This window comes from Phacochoerus africanus, chromosome 9 (assembly GCF_016906955.1).
Source record: "Phacochoerus africanus isolate WHEZ1 chromosome 9, ROS_Pafr_v1, whole genome shotgun sequence".
NCBI lineage: Eukaryota > Metazoa > Chordata > Mammalia > Artiodactyla > Suidae > Phacochoerus > Phacochoerus africanus.
In genome coordinates this window covers 29598513-29619620 of record NC_062552.1, presented here as the reverse complement: position 1 = coordinate 29619620, position 21108 = coordinate 29598513, and the positions used below count along the sequence as shown (strand labels likewise).

The following is a 21108-nucleotide window of genomic DNA, read 5'->3' as shown; positions in this document are numbered from 1 at the left end:
GGGCAGGAAGGGGCAGCCAGGGCTGAGGGGGGTCTGTAGCTAGAAGGCAGGGAGGGGTCACCTCGGAGGTTTACTTTCGGGAAAGTAGAGCAGCTTTGTATTTTAGCCTCATCCCTGGCGCCTGGGGGGGTAAGGCTGAAGGCAGGAAGCACGGGGAGCGGGGGTGGGGGGGGGTGGGGGAGTGGCAGGTACCTGCAGCCCCACGTTGGTTCATTCTCAGGGAAGGGAGGAACTAGGAGCCCTGGCCTGAGAGAGACTCAAAGTTCAGCTTCTGGCAGCACCGGGCACTGTGGACACATTCCTGGTGTGCCCAGTGTATGTGATGTGGGCAACTTCCCCAACAGCTGTGTTATCTTCATAACCCAGCCATTCCTAGTTCCCCGTTGGTGATAAACTGGAGCATCAGAAACGAGGTCCTGGAAAACAGCTAGGCCACCAGCATCATTTCACCAAGTGAAACCCTTGGTCTGTTGAGATAGATGTCAGAAAAATGGATCAAAATTGACACTCGACAAATACTTCCATGGTTGGTTATTCATGTGAAAGTTGCTGGAGCCATAATCTCTTGCTCCGCCCACATGGAGTATACATTTAATTTCTTCTAGTGAGAGGCCTAAGAATTTTATTCATAGTCCCAAAATAAAGCATTTCAGAAAAATGTGTATGCTGAGTGCTAAGTGCATTTAATATTTATTTTTGTGATGTTAATTTGGCCATTGAATTTTTAGTTACTGTTGCATCATAAAAACCACATAAAAGATTACTAGTTCTAACAATTCCCCTAGAAAGTTACAGAAAAAGTCCCCTAATAAGCTTGTTAATTAAAATTAAATTTTAATTGGAACAAGTGCTCAACTTGGGGTGTTTTTTTTTTTTTTGGCTTTCATGATAAACTGTATTTATTACATGAGTTTTATAAAATTCTGAGAATTATGCCTGGGATTAAATTACGCAAGAAGATGGCATTTACGTAGCATGGTAGATTTTGAAACCAAGTATCCAGAACAATGCAATTTGGGAATTTGAACAGTCAGATACTTGAGGTCCATTTGTACCTCAGCTGTACCAAGCTGAGATCTTGTCTATAGTGGGGTAAATAAATGCCAACACTTTGTTTTGGGTAAACTCTAAAAAGAGTTAATTTAGAAGACTGGTCATTGTGCAGATTTTACATAAGATATTAAATGAGATTACTGATGTAACCTGGACTAGTCAATGGTAATGGTGTTGGTAATGGATAGTTAGCGATGCTTCAACTTGGTTTTGAATCAGTGTCTTCATGTCTGCCGTCTTCTATGAAATACTTATAGTAAAGATGGACTAGAAAGTGGAAACACATGAAAGACGTAATATAACGTGTTTCAGGGTGTCTGTATATGTGCTTGTGTTACTGAATGTGTATGTATTTCTTTTTAAAGAATTGCCTACCTGAGGAATAATCTAATGATAGAAATGTAGAAATGTGTATCATGTTTGGGGCTGAGTTTATTTGATCGATGAAATTTGGAACCTCAAGTCATTATTTTCATGGGATTGCAGGCACTTAAATACATGGGATTGTAGCACATACATTTGCTAACTTGTAGAGGTGGCATTTTATAAAAAGCCGTATGAATAATATCAAAATCAAAATAAAAAGTAATAAAAGTCAAGAAATATTTTTTTTGATTTTTTTTTTAAAAAGGATTAGAGTGGATCCATTGGGAATCGAAAGAATTTGAGAATTCAGTAAATGTATTCTTAGGGTAATTGCCTCAAGAATAAGCTTTTTTTTTTTTTTTTTTGCTGCACCTGCAGCATGTGGAAGTTCCCAGGCCAGGGACTGAATCTGAGCCAAGTTGCAACCTATGCCACAGCTGCAGCAATGCCAGATCTTTAACCCACTGCACTGGGCCAGGGAGCAAATCTGTCCCTCAGTAGTGACCCGAGCTACTGCAGAGACAACACTGGATCCTTTAACCCACTCTGTCAGGAACTCCAAGAATAAGCTTATTAATTCTAAGTGAAGCTCAGTCAATTTATTTGAAATAGCAGAAGTAATAATAGTACCAGTGATGGTGGTTCTAGTGCTGGTTAGTCCTCGCAGCAGCTCTTAGCACGCAGCTCATTGCTTTGTACAGTACATCTTTGCTGAGTAAATCGTGGAAGGCATAGTCTAGCTTTACATTTCTTTCATTTATTATTTTAGTTCTTAGAGTAGCCATGTGAAATGGCAACTGGTCCCCTCATTTTATGGATGAGGAGGATGAGGCACTAAAGAATGGAATCCTTATTTCCAGGTCATAAACTCGTAAGGGCTAAGGATTTGGATCAGGCATGCCTGACCTAAAACCCAGGTTGGCCATTCGTCACTCTTCCTGAATCCCCTTTCAGTCTGACATATATTAAACTCTAGTTGTAACCCTGAGGCTGGGAAAGAGAATCCACTAAGACAGAAGGCCATTGGTGACATGGTGTTTACTGGTGGGGGCGTTTGGAATCCTCAGGGATCACAATTCCTGGGATTGTGGCCCCAGCTGCATTTCCTGCCTCCTCCCCTGTCATGGCCTCCTGTCTCTGTCACCCTCAGTGTAAGGTAAGCGGGGCAGTGGTTGTGGGTAAACTCTACTGTTTGTATGATAGGATTTCAAGGCTATTCCTTTTCAAGGAGAAAGTGTGATTAGTTCAAGAGTAGAATATAGGTTAAGGTCACTTGGAATTTAATTGAGAAATCTCTGATTCTGAGAACATTTTTGTACTTGGAGTGAGTGCCACGTGTCACCACCACATAGGACTCTTGATTTGTGGAGGGTAGCATAGGCGTGAACATGCCACCACCAGGAACAGTGGTCCCAGGAGCTCAGCGCACTGTGCCCTGCAGGTTTGAGGTCACCACAAAAGGCCCGATTCACAGATTTGGGATGAAACGGCACTTATTCACGTGGGGAGGAGGCAGGGCCAGGCTGCAGATGCGACGGCGCCCCCCTGGCTGCACCCCTCTGGGGGGGCTAGCAGAGGATGGGTGACAGTGATGACCGTGGGCTTGGCCAGGTGCCACCTGACACAGGCTGGAGCAGAACCAAAGCCCTGCTGGGGTGGGGATGGGGAGCTGGGGAAGCAGGTCCCAGCTTAGCAGACCCCCCAGCGCACTGGCTTCTCCTGACGCTTGGGATCCTACCCAGTGAGATTGTCTTCTGCCAGCACTGCTGCCTTTGCAGTCCAAAGGCCAGTCCCTTCCAGGGCCTGGACCCTCAAAGGAGTGTCCTCCCCACCCCGTCTTTCTCAGATTCACAGAGAAGGAGAATGCTCTGGGACTTGTGTTGGGGCCACTTTTCACATGTTCCCAGATCGGTTAGCTCCTGTGCTTTGGTAATTGTGGCTTCATAGGTCAAGATAATTAGACCCATAAAGTGGGGCTGCTCTTGGATACATAGTGATAAACTGAGTGGTGGTGAGGTGGAGTCGGCCAGAACAGAGGGCTTCATGATAAGCGGTGAACTTGAAGGAGGCTACTCAGTAGTACTTCCTGAAAGTACTGCTTTGGAGGAGGAGGAGGAGGGTACTTAGTATTAGAAGAAACCAGAAGTCATAGAAAGAACAGAGGGGACATACTTGATATGACAAATCAGGTGAACAGAATGAACACAAAGTGCAAAATGAATATTGAACTTGAAGAGCATGTTGAGGGATTCTAAAGGCAGAGGAAAAGCAGAGATCAAAACATCAAGGAAGCTAAGAAATACAGAAGAGCATTCAAATCGTGGACTGGAGAGGGGAGAGGAGAAGTCGACGAAGAGAAGAATATGTGAAGAAATAATGATATAGCAGAGTGAAGAGGGAACAGAGACTGGGATTGAGAGGGCCAGTGGAATCCCAAAGAGGAAAACCCACGTCTTGGTAGATGAGCGAAATTTAAGAATATCAAAGCCAGAGACGTAAAACTTTTGGAGCGAAAGAATAGATTATCCACAGGTTAACATGAATCAGACTAAGTTATCCTTTCATACCAAGGTTGGTTTGTTCTGCATATTTGAGGTAAGGAAATCATCTGTAATGTACAGTTTAAAACTTGGCAAATAAACTCATTAATTCATGTTGCATTTGGTAAAGTATTTCTCAAAGTAATAGGAGACATTTTCTCTATAAGTTTCCTGCTTGAAAAAAGGTTTTCAATATATAATTGTATGATTTTGTATAAATATTTGGGAAATGGTGCTGTCATTTTCCTTAAAGAGGAAAAGTCTTTCTTTCTTTTTGGCATAGTTCTGTTTTGTCTCCCATTGAGGCATGCACATTTTAAAAATGTGTTTTTGCAGTCATAGATGTAAGAGGGATGATTTTGTGCTTCTAATGATTTCATCTGACACTAGTGATTTTCAGTTATGCTCCTTGATTTAAATTATTTAAATATCATGTTATCACTTCTTGTGTACCACAAAGAAGTCACTTTTGGTTAAGAAATCCTCTGTCTGGTAGAAGTAATATCCACATATGTAATTTAAAAATGTCTAGAATCCACATTTAAAAAGTTCTAAAAGAATGAAATTAATTTTATTTTATTGAACCAGTATACACAGAATATTATCATTTCAACATGTCATCAATATGGATGATTTTTAGTGAGATATTTTACATTCTTTTCTCCATGCTAAGTCTTTAAAATTTGGTGTGTATTTTACAGCATCTCTCAGTTTGGGCTCGCCACATCTCAAGGACTTAATACACGTGCCACAGTAGCCACCCTACTGTCATTGTGTCCCTAAGGAAGTGATGGGACAGTATTCTGGTGCTGGTGGTGGCTTAGAGCTTCCCGTAAGACTTCCGTAGTGTTAAAGGGACCTTAGAACTGGGTGGTCCTGAGACAAGTGATGCTTTGTATCCATTCGTTGTAGCTGATGATTAAAAGTGTAGAAATTAAGTTGAAATACACAGCAGGATGTTTGGGAAATAAGTGACTGGTTTTACAGCTTTATTTCTAAGTCTAGGTTGTTCTACCTGGATGTCTAACAGGTGGTTCAAAGTTAACACGGACACAACTGGGCTCTGCCCTCTCCTTTCAGATTTGCTCCTGCTTAATGAGTGAACAGCAGCTCCCCTGTCTCCTGGCAGGGTCCGACAGCTCTCTTTGTCTTCCACCTAGAATGTTGGTGAAAAGTCAGGGTCCGCTGTTGCAAATGTCCAGTTGCCTAAGTTCTTAATTGCCCATACTCTAAGGATGATGTGTCTTTAATGAAAAAAGTCCGCCGAGTACTTTCACATAATTTAATGTCACTTAAAAAAAATTTAACTCAATGGAGATTTAAGAGAAATATGTGTGTTTTTCAGTAGTTGACTTTAAAATCCCATCAGCTGTGTGGTTGTTGACTTGGTAGGACTGAGTGTAGCTCACACTGGCATTCACTTACATTCGATTAAGGCGAACCAACTGAGGGGAAATGTAACCCAGCACAAAGAGCAGAACAGAAAAATCCAGCTTTGCATTTGGTGAACTCTGCTTTGTGGAGAGCATCTTGTGGCTGTTTTATTGGAGAAAGTAAACCTTAACTAAGAAAGGTAAGATGCACACCTTTCATTCATCCCGATTTTATAACTGTTGTTGTTTCTTTAATTGCAGCCAAATGCATTTCTATGTAAGGATTGGCTGCTTCAAAATATTGCTGACTTGGGCTTTTCTGTGTGTAGTGAGATCTTTTGGAACTAACATCGCCTATGGGTTTTTGTTCCCTTTCCCTTTTCCTAAGATACGTAATAAAACAAGAAGATGTCAGATATAAAGGATGGCTGTTGCTCAGACCTGTCCTTTGCTTGTCTGGTTGTCCATCAAACACTATCAACTGATTGTGCCAGAAAGTATGAAAAAACGTCATTGGAAAGCTATTGGTCAAATGAATGTCAAGGTCTTTTAAAAGTCTCAACTAGCTGTTCTGCTCTCAGAGGATGTTTTACAAATATGATATGCTGCAGTGATTCCCTTAGGAGATGTATCTTTAAATGTGCCTAACCCCCCCACCCCCCCACCCCCAATTTCCTCCTTGTTGCTTCAAGCCAGATTAAGGTGCCTTTAATCAGAGCATGTTGCAGTGGCCTGTACTCCACACCCTGGGCAGCTTGCAAAGCAGCATTAGCAAGGGGCCTTCCTAACACTCAAATGGCAGCTCTAATTTGAGGCTGTCAGAGCAATAGGGAGTTGTTATAATAGCCACATTATTTTTTACAAACCTTCTCCAGCTAAGCAGCAAGTAAGGATTCTTTCAATTTTCAAACCAGTGTCCCTTGTTTGCCACATAATTCTTTCAATTTTCAAACCAGTGTCCCTTGTTTACCACATAATCTCCAGCTTTAAAAATGAGAGAAAAGGTCATAGCCTAGAAGGAAATAAGGAAATTTTTACTTTCTTAGGAAAATGGAATTTTGCTTTGCAATTTGCATTTATTTGTGACCTAAATTAACAATGAACAACTGCCTCATACTTTTGTATTAATAAATTAAATTCAGTGGTTTAGGTTGGTGTATTTAAGGGCATTGTGTTATTCAGAACTTCTGTAAGTTTGTAAATGAGAAGACAGGCACCCAGGTTGCTACTTGCGATAATTCCTAGTTTTGAAAAATTAAAAAAGGAAGAAAGAAGAGGGTTTGGGGAGCTCTGGTGTGTTAGTTTAAATATTTCAAAATACATTGATTTCATTTTCTTTTGTACCTTTATAATTTTATTAAGTGAATTTTGTCTCTAAGTTCATGATGAATTAAAACCTTTTTGAAAATCATCGTATCTGATGGTGGAGTGCTGAGAAGAGTCCAGTCAGCACTTTTTAAATGTTCTTATCGTAGTAAAGACATCATATTTCCCTATTTCCTTTTTTTTTTTTTTTTTTTTTGCTTTTTAGGGCCGCATCCGAGGCATATGGAGGTTCCTAGGCTTGGGGGTCGAATCAGAGCTATAGCCACCGGCCTACACCACAGCCACAGCAATACCAGATCCAAGCCTCATCTGCAACCTACTTCACAGCTCATGGCAACGCTGGAACCTTAACCCACTCAGCAAGGCCAGGGATCGAACCTGTGTCCTCATGGATCCCAGTCAGATTCATTTCTGCTGTTCCACAGCGGGAACTCCCCCTATTTCCTTTTCATGATGAATGGTGGTTATTGGCTTTTATGTCCTAGTAATGGAAAAATTTTTTTTTTCTGTTTCTGATTTGTTATAAATATGGGTAATCAGAAATTGTGTAATTAATCACAAGGCCCTAGTTTTAGTTGGCTGAACCTGCTTCTGTATGCATAATTGAAAGCTGATCAGATCTTTTAAGAAGCTCTTTTCAGAAGAGCTTAAATATAGGAATTATTTTTTAATTTTTATTTTTCTTTATTTATGTATTTTTTTCTGGCCATACCAGTGGCATGCAGAAGTCCCGGGGCTAGGGATTGAACTGAGCCACAGCTGTGACAATACTGGATCCTTACCCCCTGAGCCACCAAGGAACTCCTAGAAATTCTTAAGTAAAGGAACAAAACTAGGAGTTCCTGCTGTGGTGTAGCAGGTAAAGGTAAAGGCTCCAATGTCGTCTCTGCAGCAGCTCAGGTCACTGCTAAGGCACAGGTTTGATCCCTGGCCCAGTGTAGTGGACTAAGGATCTGGCATTGCTGCAGCTATAGCATAGGTCACAGATTTGGTCTCTGGCTGGGGAATTTCCATATAGTGTGGTCACAGCCAAAAAGAAAAAGAGGAACAAAATTATAGTCCTTATTTTTAAAGGAAAACAAACAATAAGACCACTTCATGAATAGAGAAAATTGCTTATATTTCACCTAATTGAATGAATCCAAAAATAGTGCAAAATCTGATTATTTCAGGTTAGGGAAATAAACTGTGAGTGAGATATGGAGGAACGGTGGGCTGTTTTACACTGAACTAAAAACATTTGCTGCATCTGCAAAAAGCAAGGTCTCTGTTGAGAGACCTCGAGAGACCCAGGGCCCAGGGCCAATGAAGTCACCGAGGTGTGAGGAGGAGCCGCTGGAGTGCTGAGCATGCAGTCTGTTACCCCGCACGGCAGGGGGTCAAACTCAAACTCGGCTGGGGGTGGGGGGTGGGGGGCGGAGGCGGCGTCCTGGAATGACACACAAATTCAGCACCAGAGGAAATGGCTTTATTCTCAATCACCTCAGCCTCCAGCTTCTCCCCAGGGACCATGTGTGGTTGCACACAGATCACTGTCACTGAGGAGCTAAGAAAAATCCTTGTCCACCCTGGTGCTCCGCTCCTGTGGCCGTCTCTACTTCCCAGTGTGCGTGAAAGAGTGAGGCAAGGGAAAGAGATGTAGAAAAATGGAAGTACTTAAACATGGGTGACTTGTGTGTGTCTCTTCGCTTTGGTAACTAAGTATAATTTGGATCCGTTAATCTGACGTTAGTTTCCGATTGTTTAATAAATTTAAATATGGAAGCACAGTGCGGAATAGATTGTTTAATATGAAGTTTCCAACGTTAGAAGTGGTGCACCGTTCAGTGGTATTCAGGAAAGAGATAAGATTGCCAGTTTAACAGGCAGCTCGTGTCTGGCGTTTCTAACTGGAGGTAGACTCAGCAGGAAGTGAAAGGGTGGCGCACTGTGCCACCTAAAGAAGATGCACAACATGCACTGACAAGGCTGCTGTGCTGTCTGGGGAGCCTCTTAAACATTTACCGGAAGCCCATAGACACGTTTGGCAACTCCAATGCATAGAGTAGAATTTATGTGCATATTTAGGAAGCTTTATGAAAAACACATAATAAGATTCTGCTCAGGATTCATGCTTACAACAAACAGTAAAGGAATAGTTTCATTTTGGAAAACCCAGAGAAGTATATTTTTTACATTAAATAAGAAGTTGACAAATGTAAATTTAGGTGACAATGGCAGAGATGTTTTTGGAGACAAAAATAGTGGATGAAAATATGATAATAATGAATAAGGAGCTTTAGAACTTATTGCCTCACAGATTTATTAAATGAACAGAAAACCTAGGAATCTGAATGATGTTTGGAGTCTTTGCCTGTGAAGGTGTGTGGTGGAGTCAGATGTCTGGTCTGTCCCTCTGTGACTGTGTAGTTACATGAAGTGACACAGACCGGGGCCAGGGACATGTGGCAGGAGCCAGAACTATCTCAGCCACCTCTCACTCCCAGTGTCCCTTTCAGGGGGCTGTAGGGATTAAAGGTGTGGTCATTGCTTTCTAGCGGTGAGAGGGCCAAAACCCAGGATTGTCTGTCCTAGGGAATGTACAGAATGTGTATAGCACAATTATGGTACTGTTGTAGTCGGTAAAATAAACCTTATTTTTATAGTAAAAACTAGAAAGACATGTTTTAGAATAGAGTGCAAGTTTGGGGTAAAATTTTAAGATAAATACAAGAGACTAGAAGATTAAGACATGAAGGTCGCTGTTCCTGGTGTCTTTGCTGAACAGTGTGCGAAGCCCTGGGTGCCTCGCGGTGATAGCGATTTTAGGGAATGCGGTGAGGCTTGGGGTCTGTGTGGATCTCCTGGAAGAATGTTCTGCATGTGGTGTAACATTCTGTGTCCTGCTGCCCACCCCCGCCCCGAGGGCAGCCCTTTAAGAGGGCAAGAAAAGGTTGGATGCCAGCACGAAAACCACAACTTTCCATTCGGCAGATCTTTGCTGTGCTTGCGCCAAGTCTCATTGCAAAAGTGCTGCTACAATAGCATAAGAATTTGGTGCTCAAATTCTGAGTCTTCTAGAAGTGAAATGCTTTTATGGGTGTTTTACTCTTGGAGAAAATTCAGCAATCCACATCCATTTAGCACCGCATAGCTCTTCATACCGTTCCTTCTGGCTCAAGCAGTTGTTTTATGTGTTTAAATGGTGCAGAGCTTTGGTAAGCTGCTCAGCTGAGCCTTTGAGTAATAAGCTTCTCACACAATAAGTTTCACGATCAGACCTCAGCCCTGGACATCTGCTTGCTCAGTTCCCAGGTTTACTCTCAGTTCTTTGCATCATCTGACCCCTGAGCTGGAAATGTCTTGTTAACTCTGCACTGCTTAATATTCTTTGGAAATTAAGCTACTTGGGCATGGTTGAAGCTCAGATGGAATCTATGCATTTTGCTGGCCAGGGTTGTTGGTTTTTGAAGCCTTTGTATTGGAAATTGTGTTTGCGTAGGGAGGGGGGCGGCAGTTGATAGAGAAATTTCCACGTGTGGGAGCCTCGAACTGAGGAAACCACCCGTGTAGGGAAGATGCAGTGAGACGTGGGGGGTGGGGGCCCCATGGAAACCGGAGTGCGTGGGCGTCAGAGCTTGGCCTTGGGTGTCTGAGCGCCGCCGTGAGGACTGGTGAGGAACAGCATCTCAGGCAGCCCAGGGGCCCCATGACACCCAGGGAACGAATTGGGTTCTGGCCGCAGGGGTATAAGGTGGATTTTCATGGTTCGGGATTTGTAATTGGGATTCGTTGCTGTATAAGAAAATGTAGTTCCAAAAGACACAGGATTTTCCGTTGTTAAAATCAATGAAGGTAAAAGAGAAGCTGTTTGTAAAAGTTAATTTTACTTGACATCTGCCTTGGCTCAGGTAATAAAAGAGAGAGGTCTGTTGAACAGCCTGTTCTCTCTAGAGCTGTATCTTGTAACTGTGAGGTCTCTGTTTAAAGAAGCTGTCCTTTAGGTTTCAAAGATTATTTTCTCGACCTCTGACTGTGTGTCTCTCAGACTATATGGTGACCATCATTTGTGCACCTTCAGTTGAGGAGAAGGGGTTGTGTGCTTGACTCTGAGTCTGTACTCTGGGGTGCGGGTGGGGTCCGACGTGCGGCGGGAGCCATCTCAGCTCTGGTATGGCATGAGAATGGAAAGACATTTTGAGAAATGCCCTCTATTTTCATTAAACACAAAGCCAAACAAACAAACAAAAACACCTTTTGAAAGCTCTGCATCCACACAAAAACCTGCACACAGGTGTTTGTAGCAGCTTTATTCATTGCTGCCAAAATGTAGAAGCAACCAGGATGTCCTTCAGGAGGTAAATGGAAACATAAGCTGTGGTCCCCCCAGAATCATGGAATATTTTTCAGCACTACAAAGGAGTGAGCTTTCAAGCCATGAAAAGACATTGAAGAAGCTTAAATGTTCCTGAGCGTATGTTCATTACCGAGTGAAGGAAGTCAGCCTGAAAAGACTACATCCTGTACGATTCCAACTCTGTGGCATTCTAGAAATGGCAAAACTGTGGGGACAGTAAAAAGATCAGTGATTGCCCTGAATTAGGGGGCAGGAGGGATGAACAGGTGGAGCCCAGAGGGTTTTTAGAGCCATGAGACTGTTCTGAGTGATACCGCAGTGGTGGGTGACCCCTGAGCTGTGCAATAGCAAAAGCGAACCCGGTGTCAACCCGTGGAAACTCTGGACTTTGGGTGACAGAGACGTGTCAGTGTAGGCTCATCAGTTGTGGTAAACATCTCAATCTCCTGGAGGTGACGGGAAGGCTCTGCAGGTGGGGGCAGAGGGGGTAAGAGAAATCTCATGCCTTCCTCAAAATCTTGCTGTGAACCTAAAACTGCTCTAAAAAATAAAGTCTCTTAAAAATAAAAAAATAGGAGTTTCTACTGTGGCTCAGTGGGTTAAGAACCCGACTAGTATCCATGAGTAGGCAGGTTTAGTCCCTGGCCTTGCTCAGTGGCTTGAGGATCCGGCGTTGCCACGAGCTGTGGTGTAGGTCAGTCGCAGCTCGAATCCACCCCTAGCCTGGAACCTCCAAATGCCGCGGGTGTGGCCCTAAAACAAACAGAAGACCCCCCAGAAAAGGAAACAAGGAAGCAAAAACCAAGCCAGAACAAAAACTATTCTGCTTCCAGTGGAGCAAGATCATACGGAGGAGACGGTCCACTTTGTGCTCATACCTGTCCCGGACCCTCAAGGTGCGGCTCTGACCTCCGAGCACACTGGCCTCCTCTCGGCTTTGTGAGGAGGCTGGAGTGAGTGGTGGAGGGTGACGACACCAGAGAGTGAAATTGAGCAATATTTTCTAAGTGAGCACTGTTTTCCTGTCATTTTTATGTGTTTTAATTTAGCCAGTGTTAGGAGAACAGCTCAGGGAGAAGGGTTTATTATTTTAAATGAAGCCACCCTCCTGTCTTTCATTTTCTCCTGATTGAGTCACCTTTGTGCCCAGTGTCTGCTGACCGTCAGAACTGTCTTCCCTGCTCACTTGTGTGGTTGCTCCTTGTGTCATGTGGCGCCCGCCCCCGCCCCCCAGCCCAGTGCCCCTCAGCTGAAGAAGGAATCTCAAAGACCTTTTCTTTCCCCGGGCCCTGTTCAGAAATCCTGCTTCCAGTGGCAGCTGGCTGGCAGCACAGTCTCCTTCCTGATTTTAAGAGCGACAGCCTGGTGGCTGGAGGAAGAGTCCTTTCCTCAGGGAACGTTCCTGTCAGAGTTGTTGCAGGTACACAACAGGAGTTAAATTAGAGGAGCAGCCGTTCCCACTCTGTCCCCCTTTCTCTCCCCTGCCCTGTGACCCTACCTTTGCATAAAGTCAGTATCACAAAACTCCAGGTCCTTGTTTCTCTCCCTGCCGTGGGGAAGCACATGCCTGGCAGGGGCCAGAGAAGACCCTGGGTCCCCTTCTGGCTCCTGGACGGGGCTCGAATCCTGTGCCCTCATGAGCTGGCCAGGGCCTGCAGTGGGCACCCCCGCTTCTTCAGCTCCACGCTCACCATTGCTTACCTGTTGACAACGCCTCAGTGGCACCCTGAGCTCTAGACCCCCCTCCTGGCTCTAGACCCATGTAGTTCCCTTGCCTCTCACATTGTCAGAAGGTGTCCAGTTCAGCAGGCCTGGAACAGGCTGTTGCCTTTCCTGTCGCATCCTCCTCCTGCGGCCACCCTATTGCAGTGACCCCAGTGTGCTCTGTGACGCCGCCTCTGTCTGTTGCTGGCACCAGGTTATGCCTTTTTTCCTTTCTGTCACTGCTGCCTCATTCTGTGCCTTGATCCCCGTGTCACCCTCCAGGCCATTCCCCTCACTGCAAGGAGACCCTCCCTCCCTCTCCTCAATGACTTTAAACCGAGCATCTGTGTGTAATGTCACAAATGCCCAGGTACTTACCTCCAGGCTCATACTTCTAAAAATGGCTTTTTCATCCTGATCTAATTGTCTAGATGTTGTTTCCCGTGTTGGCCTTACTCTCCAAAAGGTCTGAGAGCCCAGCACACTTCATAGCCAGGCTTTTCCATCCTCGAGTAGATTCTCTTCTAATTGCTGCCTGGATTTCAGTATTTTCAAAACTCTATGTCCTTTTGGGGGAGGAGTGTTTTGAAACCAATATTTTGGTCTCCTTTTCTAAATAGCTTATCCAGGAGAAACTGCAACCCATCGTAGTTAGCAGCAGTATCTCGAAAAGTATTTACCGCAGCACTTGAGTTTCAGTGTTGTTATATAAATACCCCGATCCTTCTTCACAGATGAGTGAGTCTTGTTTGAATAGAGTCACACTTACACTGGCTGCTCCTTAGTCACTGTCTGTAAATTGTTGAGTCCCAGTCTTGCCAGGTTAAGTTTTTTTGTTTTTTTCTTTTTCTTTTCTTTTGTTTTTTAGGGCTGCACCGGTGGCACATGGAGGTTCCCAAGCTAGGGGTCTAATTGGAGCTGTTGCTGCCCGCCTTCATCACAGCCACAGCAACGCTGGATCCTTCACCCACTGAGCAAGGCCAGGGATCAAACCCACAACCTCACGGCTCCTAGTTGGATTTGTTTCCACTGTGCCGCATTGGGAATTCCTTGCCAGGTTAAGTTTTTTTAATGAGTGTGTGCTGTACAGGACTTTGAAATTTGATGTATGTTTTAAATTTTTAGTAATGTTGGAAAACGTATTTAGTGATTAATTTCTGCTTTATTTGTAGCTATTATTTAATGACCCCCCCCCCCAAAAAAAAAGCTCACAGAAAACAAAAAGAGTAGAGGGAAGGAGCTGTGCCTCGATGGCTTTTCCAGAGAGCCTGTCAGGGTGTGTCCATCATTCTGGTTTCACTCTGTTAGTTTTGGGCTCCTCATTGCCTTTGAACCAGGAGCCATGGTTTCCGCTGCACTGAGGGAGGTGCGTTTGCCCTCCTTTTACAGGGAGGACCTGGGTGCTGGACATGGCAGGAGAAATGTGTGTGGCCTGTTAAATTGATAGAGTGTATTTACTTATGAAAACATGAAAATCCAAGCCCAGAAGGGTCAGTGTCCAGGGCAGACTCTTCTGAAGCCCTGCTGCATGGACATACTTGAGAGAGCTGAACGGTTGACCCTGCAGTATTCATTGAGTGCTGCTGCATGCCACACCGCATGCTGTACCAAGGAGTGGGGAGAAGGGCTGGGCAGGGCAGGAAAGTATCTGCCCTGATGGGCACAGTGAACAAACTAATAAACAAAGTATGTTCAGAGCGTGATGACTGTTGTAAGATACCTGAGCAGTAGAAAACCCGAGACAGGGTGGTTAGGGAGGGCCTCTGGGAGGAGGTGACGTTTGAGAGTATAAGGCAGCTGTGGTGCAGAAACCTGGCAATCTGCAAGACTGAGCCTCTGTGGGTCTGTGACTCTGGAAGAGCGTTGTCCTGTCTTGGAAGTGAAGGGGCTAAGATGAGGTGAGGCCCCTGGCTGTTTCCAGGTGTGTGGGGAAGGCACCCTCCTGGTGTCCTGGTCTCTGCAGCTGGCACAGGCTGTGAATGCAGCCTTGTGCTTGGGCCTGAGGTGCTGCCTCCTCACCTCCAGACTTGCTGTTATCTTCTGTGCCTTTGAATCTGCATGGTCTTCATGGCCATTAAAAGGAGAAGTATTAGTTGGCAGAATGCACTGTTATTTTCTGTACCCAAATATATGGCAAAAGGCATGACTTACTCAATGATAGTAATCTTTGAAATGAGATATAAGAATCTGTAGTCTGTGATATGTGCCTGAAAACAGCAAACTGTTCAGTGTGTGGGTATCTTCTTAACAGCTCACCTCTGACTTCTCAGCAGTACACAGAAGTAAGATGCCCCAGATGCCAGCGTTTACGGTGGTCCCCATGAAGCAGCCCTAGCTCAGGCCCCCCCATTAATCTCTGCAGACATGAACCATCATGGATCATCTTTCTCTTCCATTGTCGGGGATTTATGTGTCAAGGACACGGTTGTGTTTTCTATCAAAACAAACAACTAAGACTTATGAGGAAACCAAGGTCTATTTAAACTTTACCAATACGCATTTCAGGTTGTAGAGGAAGTCCTTAATGCTGGAAATCTTGTTATGACTGTGCTTTGCTTTCCTGGAAGGCTGACAGTGGTGATTTATTAGTGTCGATTTAGATTTCTTTTTGCTCAAAGCAGGGATTTGAAAAGCTTTAGCTATGAAATGTAGATACAGATATACCTTGGTTTCCATGGAACTCCACAGGTGTAAGTTTTTGGGTTTGTTGCACATCAGTGACTGTTATTAAACATCTGCTGTGATGTAAGTGCTGGGCACGAGGTGGCCCTCCTAGCCCAGTGGGTCTAGTAGCAGTTTTGTGGCTCAGAGAGAAAATCCAGAAGACAGGATGGCACCAACCAGTCTCCGAAAGGCAGCTTACGTTTCTGTCAGCAGATGGCTTTGCCTGTTAGAGAGCTTTGGAATAGCTTTATCACCTCACCTCCTGAACTCAAGGAGATGTGTACTCTTTTTGAAAATGCTAATTGTTTTACAAGTTGAAAGCAAAACCTTTGGAAGACTCAAAATTTTCCCTGAAGTCATTTTACTGAGAGCATTGACCCTTGTTTTAGGAATTATTCTTGTCAGTGATTCAAACTTGAGAATAAGTGATGGAGGTGGGAGAGAGCATCAAATCATAGAGTGTAAGTGTTGCAGAAACAGCGGCGGCCCATCGCTATCTGACTGCTCCCGTTGCATCGTGCGCAGGTGGCCCAGCCCCCGTCCTGTGCCAGTTTCCGCAGTTTAGCCCCCGAGGAGCCATTTTATAAGCTGTGTGATGGGAGAGCTGGTGTGACGGTGTTAGCCGGGGAGCCTAAGGGAATTTTAAGTGGTTTAATTAGGGGCAGCTAACTGGGATTTTGAAGATGTCACTGTGGCTGCCGTGTAGAGAAGAAGGTTGGGAAGAGGCCGGAGGGGGCAGAGGGACAGTGAGTGCAGATGGGACCGCTGGGACATGCTTCCCGCATGCAGGAAGGTTTTGCTGGTACTGAATGAGGTGTTATGTTCTCTTGCCTTCAGCTAGAAAACATGGCTGATTAGAAACCACGCTGCACAGATGGACAGAAGCAACTGAAAAGCCTGGTCTGTCTCCCATCTGTCTTTAGGAAGTTGACTTTTGAAACATCTAAACAAATTATTTTAATCTTTTTAGAGCATGCCTTTGGTCCTGAGTCATGAAATCTCCTGGACAATGAAAGTGACATTTGGTAAAGGGATTTAACATTAGCAGATATAGGCATATTGCAGTGTTTTGTTTATAAAACCTTGATAACATTTTATATGGCATGAAATACTGAACATGTCTTAGGGATACTGAGAATCTTTTGGTTGCACCAAAATTGCAGCAGACTATATCAGTATATTTTTAATTAATATGGCTTCATATTTGGCATTTGGTAAACATTTTTTCACAAATGTAGTATTTATTAGATGTTTTCATTGTGATAGTTTTATTGGCATAATGTTGAAATTAGGTTTGAATTGATTGATGGATTACTTTTAGTTGACAAAATAAAGAGACAGGATAGCGTATGTAAAACTAAAGACTATCCTTCAGGTTTTTTTTTTTTTTTTGTCTTAAGAATATTCTCTTTCGTGAATTATCAAATGACTTACTAGTAGAATACAAGAACTATGTATTTGATATACTTAAGTCCAGAAAAAAATCTTTTATTTTTTGGTATTTAGATTACTTCAAGCTATCTAATTACTTTGAATGAGTATTTTTATTTTTGGGGGGTTAAAATTTTTATAAGAGGGCTTTCTCAAGAAAGGAAAGAAGTATACATCAACATACAATTCATATCATTGTAATAAAGTACATCTGAGGCTCACACTTCCATGTTACTGCCAACCTGACACACAGTATTTAGGAATAAGGCTCTGATGCTTACATTTTATTTCCTAGATCAATTGAGGGTCATATTTCTTTATTAAATACTTAGAGTTGCCTTGGTATGTTTATAAGAGATTCTTGGTTTCTCGTAGTAATGTTGTCAAAATAGAGGGGATGCATGTGTGTGTGTGCGCGTGTGTGTACACGTCTGCATGGAAGCAATTTCACAGTGACTTCGCTCTAAATAAAATTCCCCCCACTTTCTTCATCATCCCAGGATTCAGTGCTACAGGTGGGTTGCTGTATGTAAATTTTGAAGATTTTCCATTTTTATTTGCAGAGATATTTTTGTGACTAGGGGCTTTTTCGTGAATGAGAGGAATACTTCTTATTCTTTGTTTTGCTTTTTTTTCTTTATTTTAAACTCAGCACCCCACTCTGCAAACCTCAGGGCCATCTAGTTGGCTTTAACCACAGAGTGAATCCACTTTCTGCATAAAAAAAGAACCTTGTCCTTACCTTCAGGCAGCCCCGCTCCCACTCTTGTGTCCGCATTTAGCTTGCGGTTGCCGGCGGTGTCCAGCAACGGTTCTTACTCACCCTCTTCTCTGCTTCCAGTTGACAGCCAGGTCCTTGCCTGCCGTGCAGTCGGACGAGAGACTCCAGCCTCTGCTCAACCACCTCAGGTAAGAGCTCACGACCCCTGCATTAAGGTGGAGCCTGACACTCCTGCAACTCAGAACTGTACACACTGGGGCTTTTGTTCTGTTTATGCTTTAATTCTGTGATTAACCAGTTGAGGTTGTTAGTACAACACGCTTGTCACCCTTGACTTTGGGGCTATGGGAAGCTCTTCTAATGCCGTGAAAGTGTACAGAGCTTGTTCAGTTTCAGTTAAAGTGAGGCGTGATGACTGATTGCAGCAAGATCTCAAGGAGTGCGCGAGGCGGAGGCAGACTTGGGGAACACATGTTTTGTTGCGGTGTAGTTGAAATGAGTTGTATTTGTTTTCTAAATACAAAAATAGAACATCCTCATTATTTAAGAATAATGAGGAAAAAACCATGGGAAAGAAAGAGGAAGAACCTGTTATCACTACTCAGAAATAATGTTTCTTTGTGCTGTTTTAAAACAGCTTTAAATAAAAGATATAATTAATATATATTTTATAATGAATGTGTTACAATCAGTATAACATTATAATATATAATCAAATGTATTATTAATATAATTAATATATGCAGTATTAAATAATACATAAAATATAATTTATAATTAGAATATAATTAATAAAATATAGTAGTTCCTGTCGTGGCGCAATGGAAACGAATCCGAGTAGGAACCATGAGGTTGCAGGTTTGATCCCTGGCCTCGCTCAGTGGGTTAAGGGTCTGGCATTGCCGTGAGCTATGGTGCAGGTTGTAGACGTGGTTTGAATCCCGCATTGCTGTGGCTGTGGTGTAGGTTGGCAGCTGTAGCTTTGATTCGACCCCAGCCTAGGAACCTCCATATGCTGTGGGTACAGCCCTAAAAAAAAATATATATATATATAATATAATTGATAAAACACAATTTATAAGGAATTATAATTATATCCCTTACAAATCATATTAATAATTATATCAATAATATAGTAATAATATGATATTAATAACATAATTTATAATTAATATGATGTATAATTTCAACTTTTTAAAAAGTTGAAATTCTGTTTTTATGTAACTTGCATTTTTTTTTTTCATTTAAAAATTAACGAAGTTCCATTGTGGCTCGGCAGTAATGAACCCTACTTCTATGAGGACTTGGGTTCAAACATCTTGGGCCTCACTCAGTAGGCTAAGTATCTGGCATTGCTGTGAGCTATGGTGTAAGTTGCAGATGCAGCTTAGATCCCACCTTGCTGTGGCTGTGATGTAGGTCTGCAGCTGTAGCTCTGATTTGACCCCTAACCTGGGAACTTCATAATGCTGCAGGTGTGGCCCCTTAAAATAAATAAATAAACAGATAAATAAAATAAACACTGTAAAACTCTTTTCCTGTTATTAAAACTGCTCCAAAAACATGATTTTTTGTGACTACCTGTTATTTTCTTGTTTGGCTGTCTTGTGGTATATTTGTATTTCTTGGGTGGGAGGCATTTCCAATTCTTTTCACTAGGATAAGAAATGCCGTATGTTAATTTTTACTTGTGTATTTGACCATTTCCTCAGCATAAGTTTTCAGAAATGGAATTACATTGTCAAGGCATTCAAACCATTTTAAAGATTTAAGTATAAATATTCTTAAATTTCTTTTTCAAAAACCTTATTCTACTTATACTTAGCTATTGTACAAGATCCCCGATGTTGCTGTACCCTGAACAAGGTGGGGCAGCCAAAATAGTTGCTAATGTAATGTGTTTATCATAGAGATACTCTTGGTATCATGTACATTTTGCATTGATTATTATTAAGAATAATTTTGAAACATTTTGTTTTCCATTTTTATTTTGGGGTGGGATTAACTAGCTGTATCTTTGCCCCATTATTGATAGCATCCTTGATTTTATTTGATCTTATCTACTTTAGATATAAAGGATAGTAACTTTGTATTATTTGTTACAGTTTTTTCTGAGAGTTTTTGATTATGTTGCATTATCCTTGATACCTATATTTTGAAGTTTTACATAGCCAAGCACCGTTGGTGTTTGCCTTTATGGTTTCTTTTTATTGTTTTAAACTTAGAATACTGCTTCTCATTCAGAAATTGGGACGGACATTACTTTCCAGCACCTTTCAGGGTTCTTCATTTGCCTCCTCCCCTCCCTGCTCCTGCTTTTCCTCTTGCCCTGCCCTCCCCTCCAGGTGTGGAGTGGCGTCTAGACTGAGTGGCATAAGCCTTACACGGAGTTGTTAGATTTCTGAGAGCTCTGTGCTAGTGTGTCCTGTTGGAGTCACCCCCCCACCCCCACCCCTGCAGCCCGTCCCAATGTGAGAATCTCTCTTATTCCAGTGGCCCCTTGTCTATGCCCAGTTTGCCCTCCCTGAAATTTTTCACGTTATTGCTGGAGCGATTCTGTTATTCCCTGGTTTAAAACCACCTGTGTGTTGAGGGTTTCACTCGGGATGAAGTGAACACTCCCCACCTTCCAGAAGGAGCCTGGCCTGCCTTACTGTCAGTGCGGCCGCGTGGTCTCCATCCAGCCTGCGCGTGCAGCTTCTCCAGTGCAGCACATCCCGGCAGGTGTCTTCCTCCCGCTTGACCACTCTTCTCCTTCCCTCTCCGCTACCTCCTCCACTGCTACAGCTCCACTGCTTCCTCTGCTACTTACCCCACTGCTGCAGCTCCACGGCTTCCTCCGTTGCTCCTTCCGCTGCTGCAGCTCCACTGACCCTCCCTCTGCCGCATCTCAGTCTTTTTTCTGCACATGTCCCCCTAACAAACACCTACCCTGGTGGCTCCAGCACGTTACAGGATCTCTGACACCGTTTCCATGTCTGTCTCCACTGTGGTACGAGTTGGTCGAGAGCTGCACAGTGACACCCAGGGTAGATTGTCATTATATGTCTTGTGGAATGAATGAATGCTGTTATACCAGTGATATTTTGTTGTTTTTTTGCATGAAGTTTTTATAATTTGTAAATCGTATTGCTATATTTCTTTCCCCTATAAAACCCCTGATTCAGAAGATGTGGAACCAAAGGGCTGGATCTCACCTTAGTTAATGCTCAATTATGTGTGGTAATGGTGGATTTTCCATCCTCCACCTGACTATGGTAATTGTCAAGTGGAATTTAGATTAACTACTGACACATAGTCTTGAGTCCTTGAAACTTGCGCAAACTGTACTTTCATTTAAGGCTTTCATTCTCTGGAGTTCACTCATGGCTGGTTGCTAGGCAACCAGGGCTAGATGCTGCATGTGATATGCACCAACTGATGTTGCTTTTTTTATTACTAGTAAACCAAATGGTTTTTCGTTTTATTACCACGTCAGAGACATCTATGTGTCGGGTGGCAGCTGCCGGGCCTGGGTTGACAGTTTCTGTTACGCGAAGTAACCTTGTGAAAGCCTTTCAAGCATATTGAATTGTCTCTTTTGACTGTCTAAAT

At 43.2% G+C, this 21108-nt stretch overlaps 1 protein-coding gene across 7 annotated transcripts in view; it reads left to right on the top strand.

Annotated features, from left to right (window-relative positions):
- PRIM2 (DNA primase subunit 2) overlaps positions 1-21108 on the top strand; it is a 373431-nt gene that overhangs the window by 220851 nt on the left and 131472 nt on the right. For all 7 annotated transcript variants that reach the window (XM_047794656.1, XM_047794660.1, XM_047794657.1 and 4 more), the window contains one exon: positions 17635-17702. In XM_047794656.1, coding sequence (XP_047650612.1) covers positions 17635-17702 — 68 coding nt within the window. The remainder of the gene's footprint in view (positions 1-17634; positions 17703-21108) is intronic.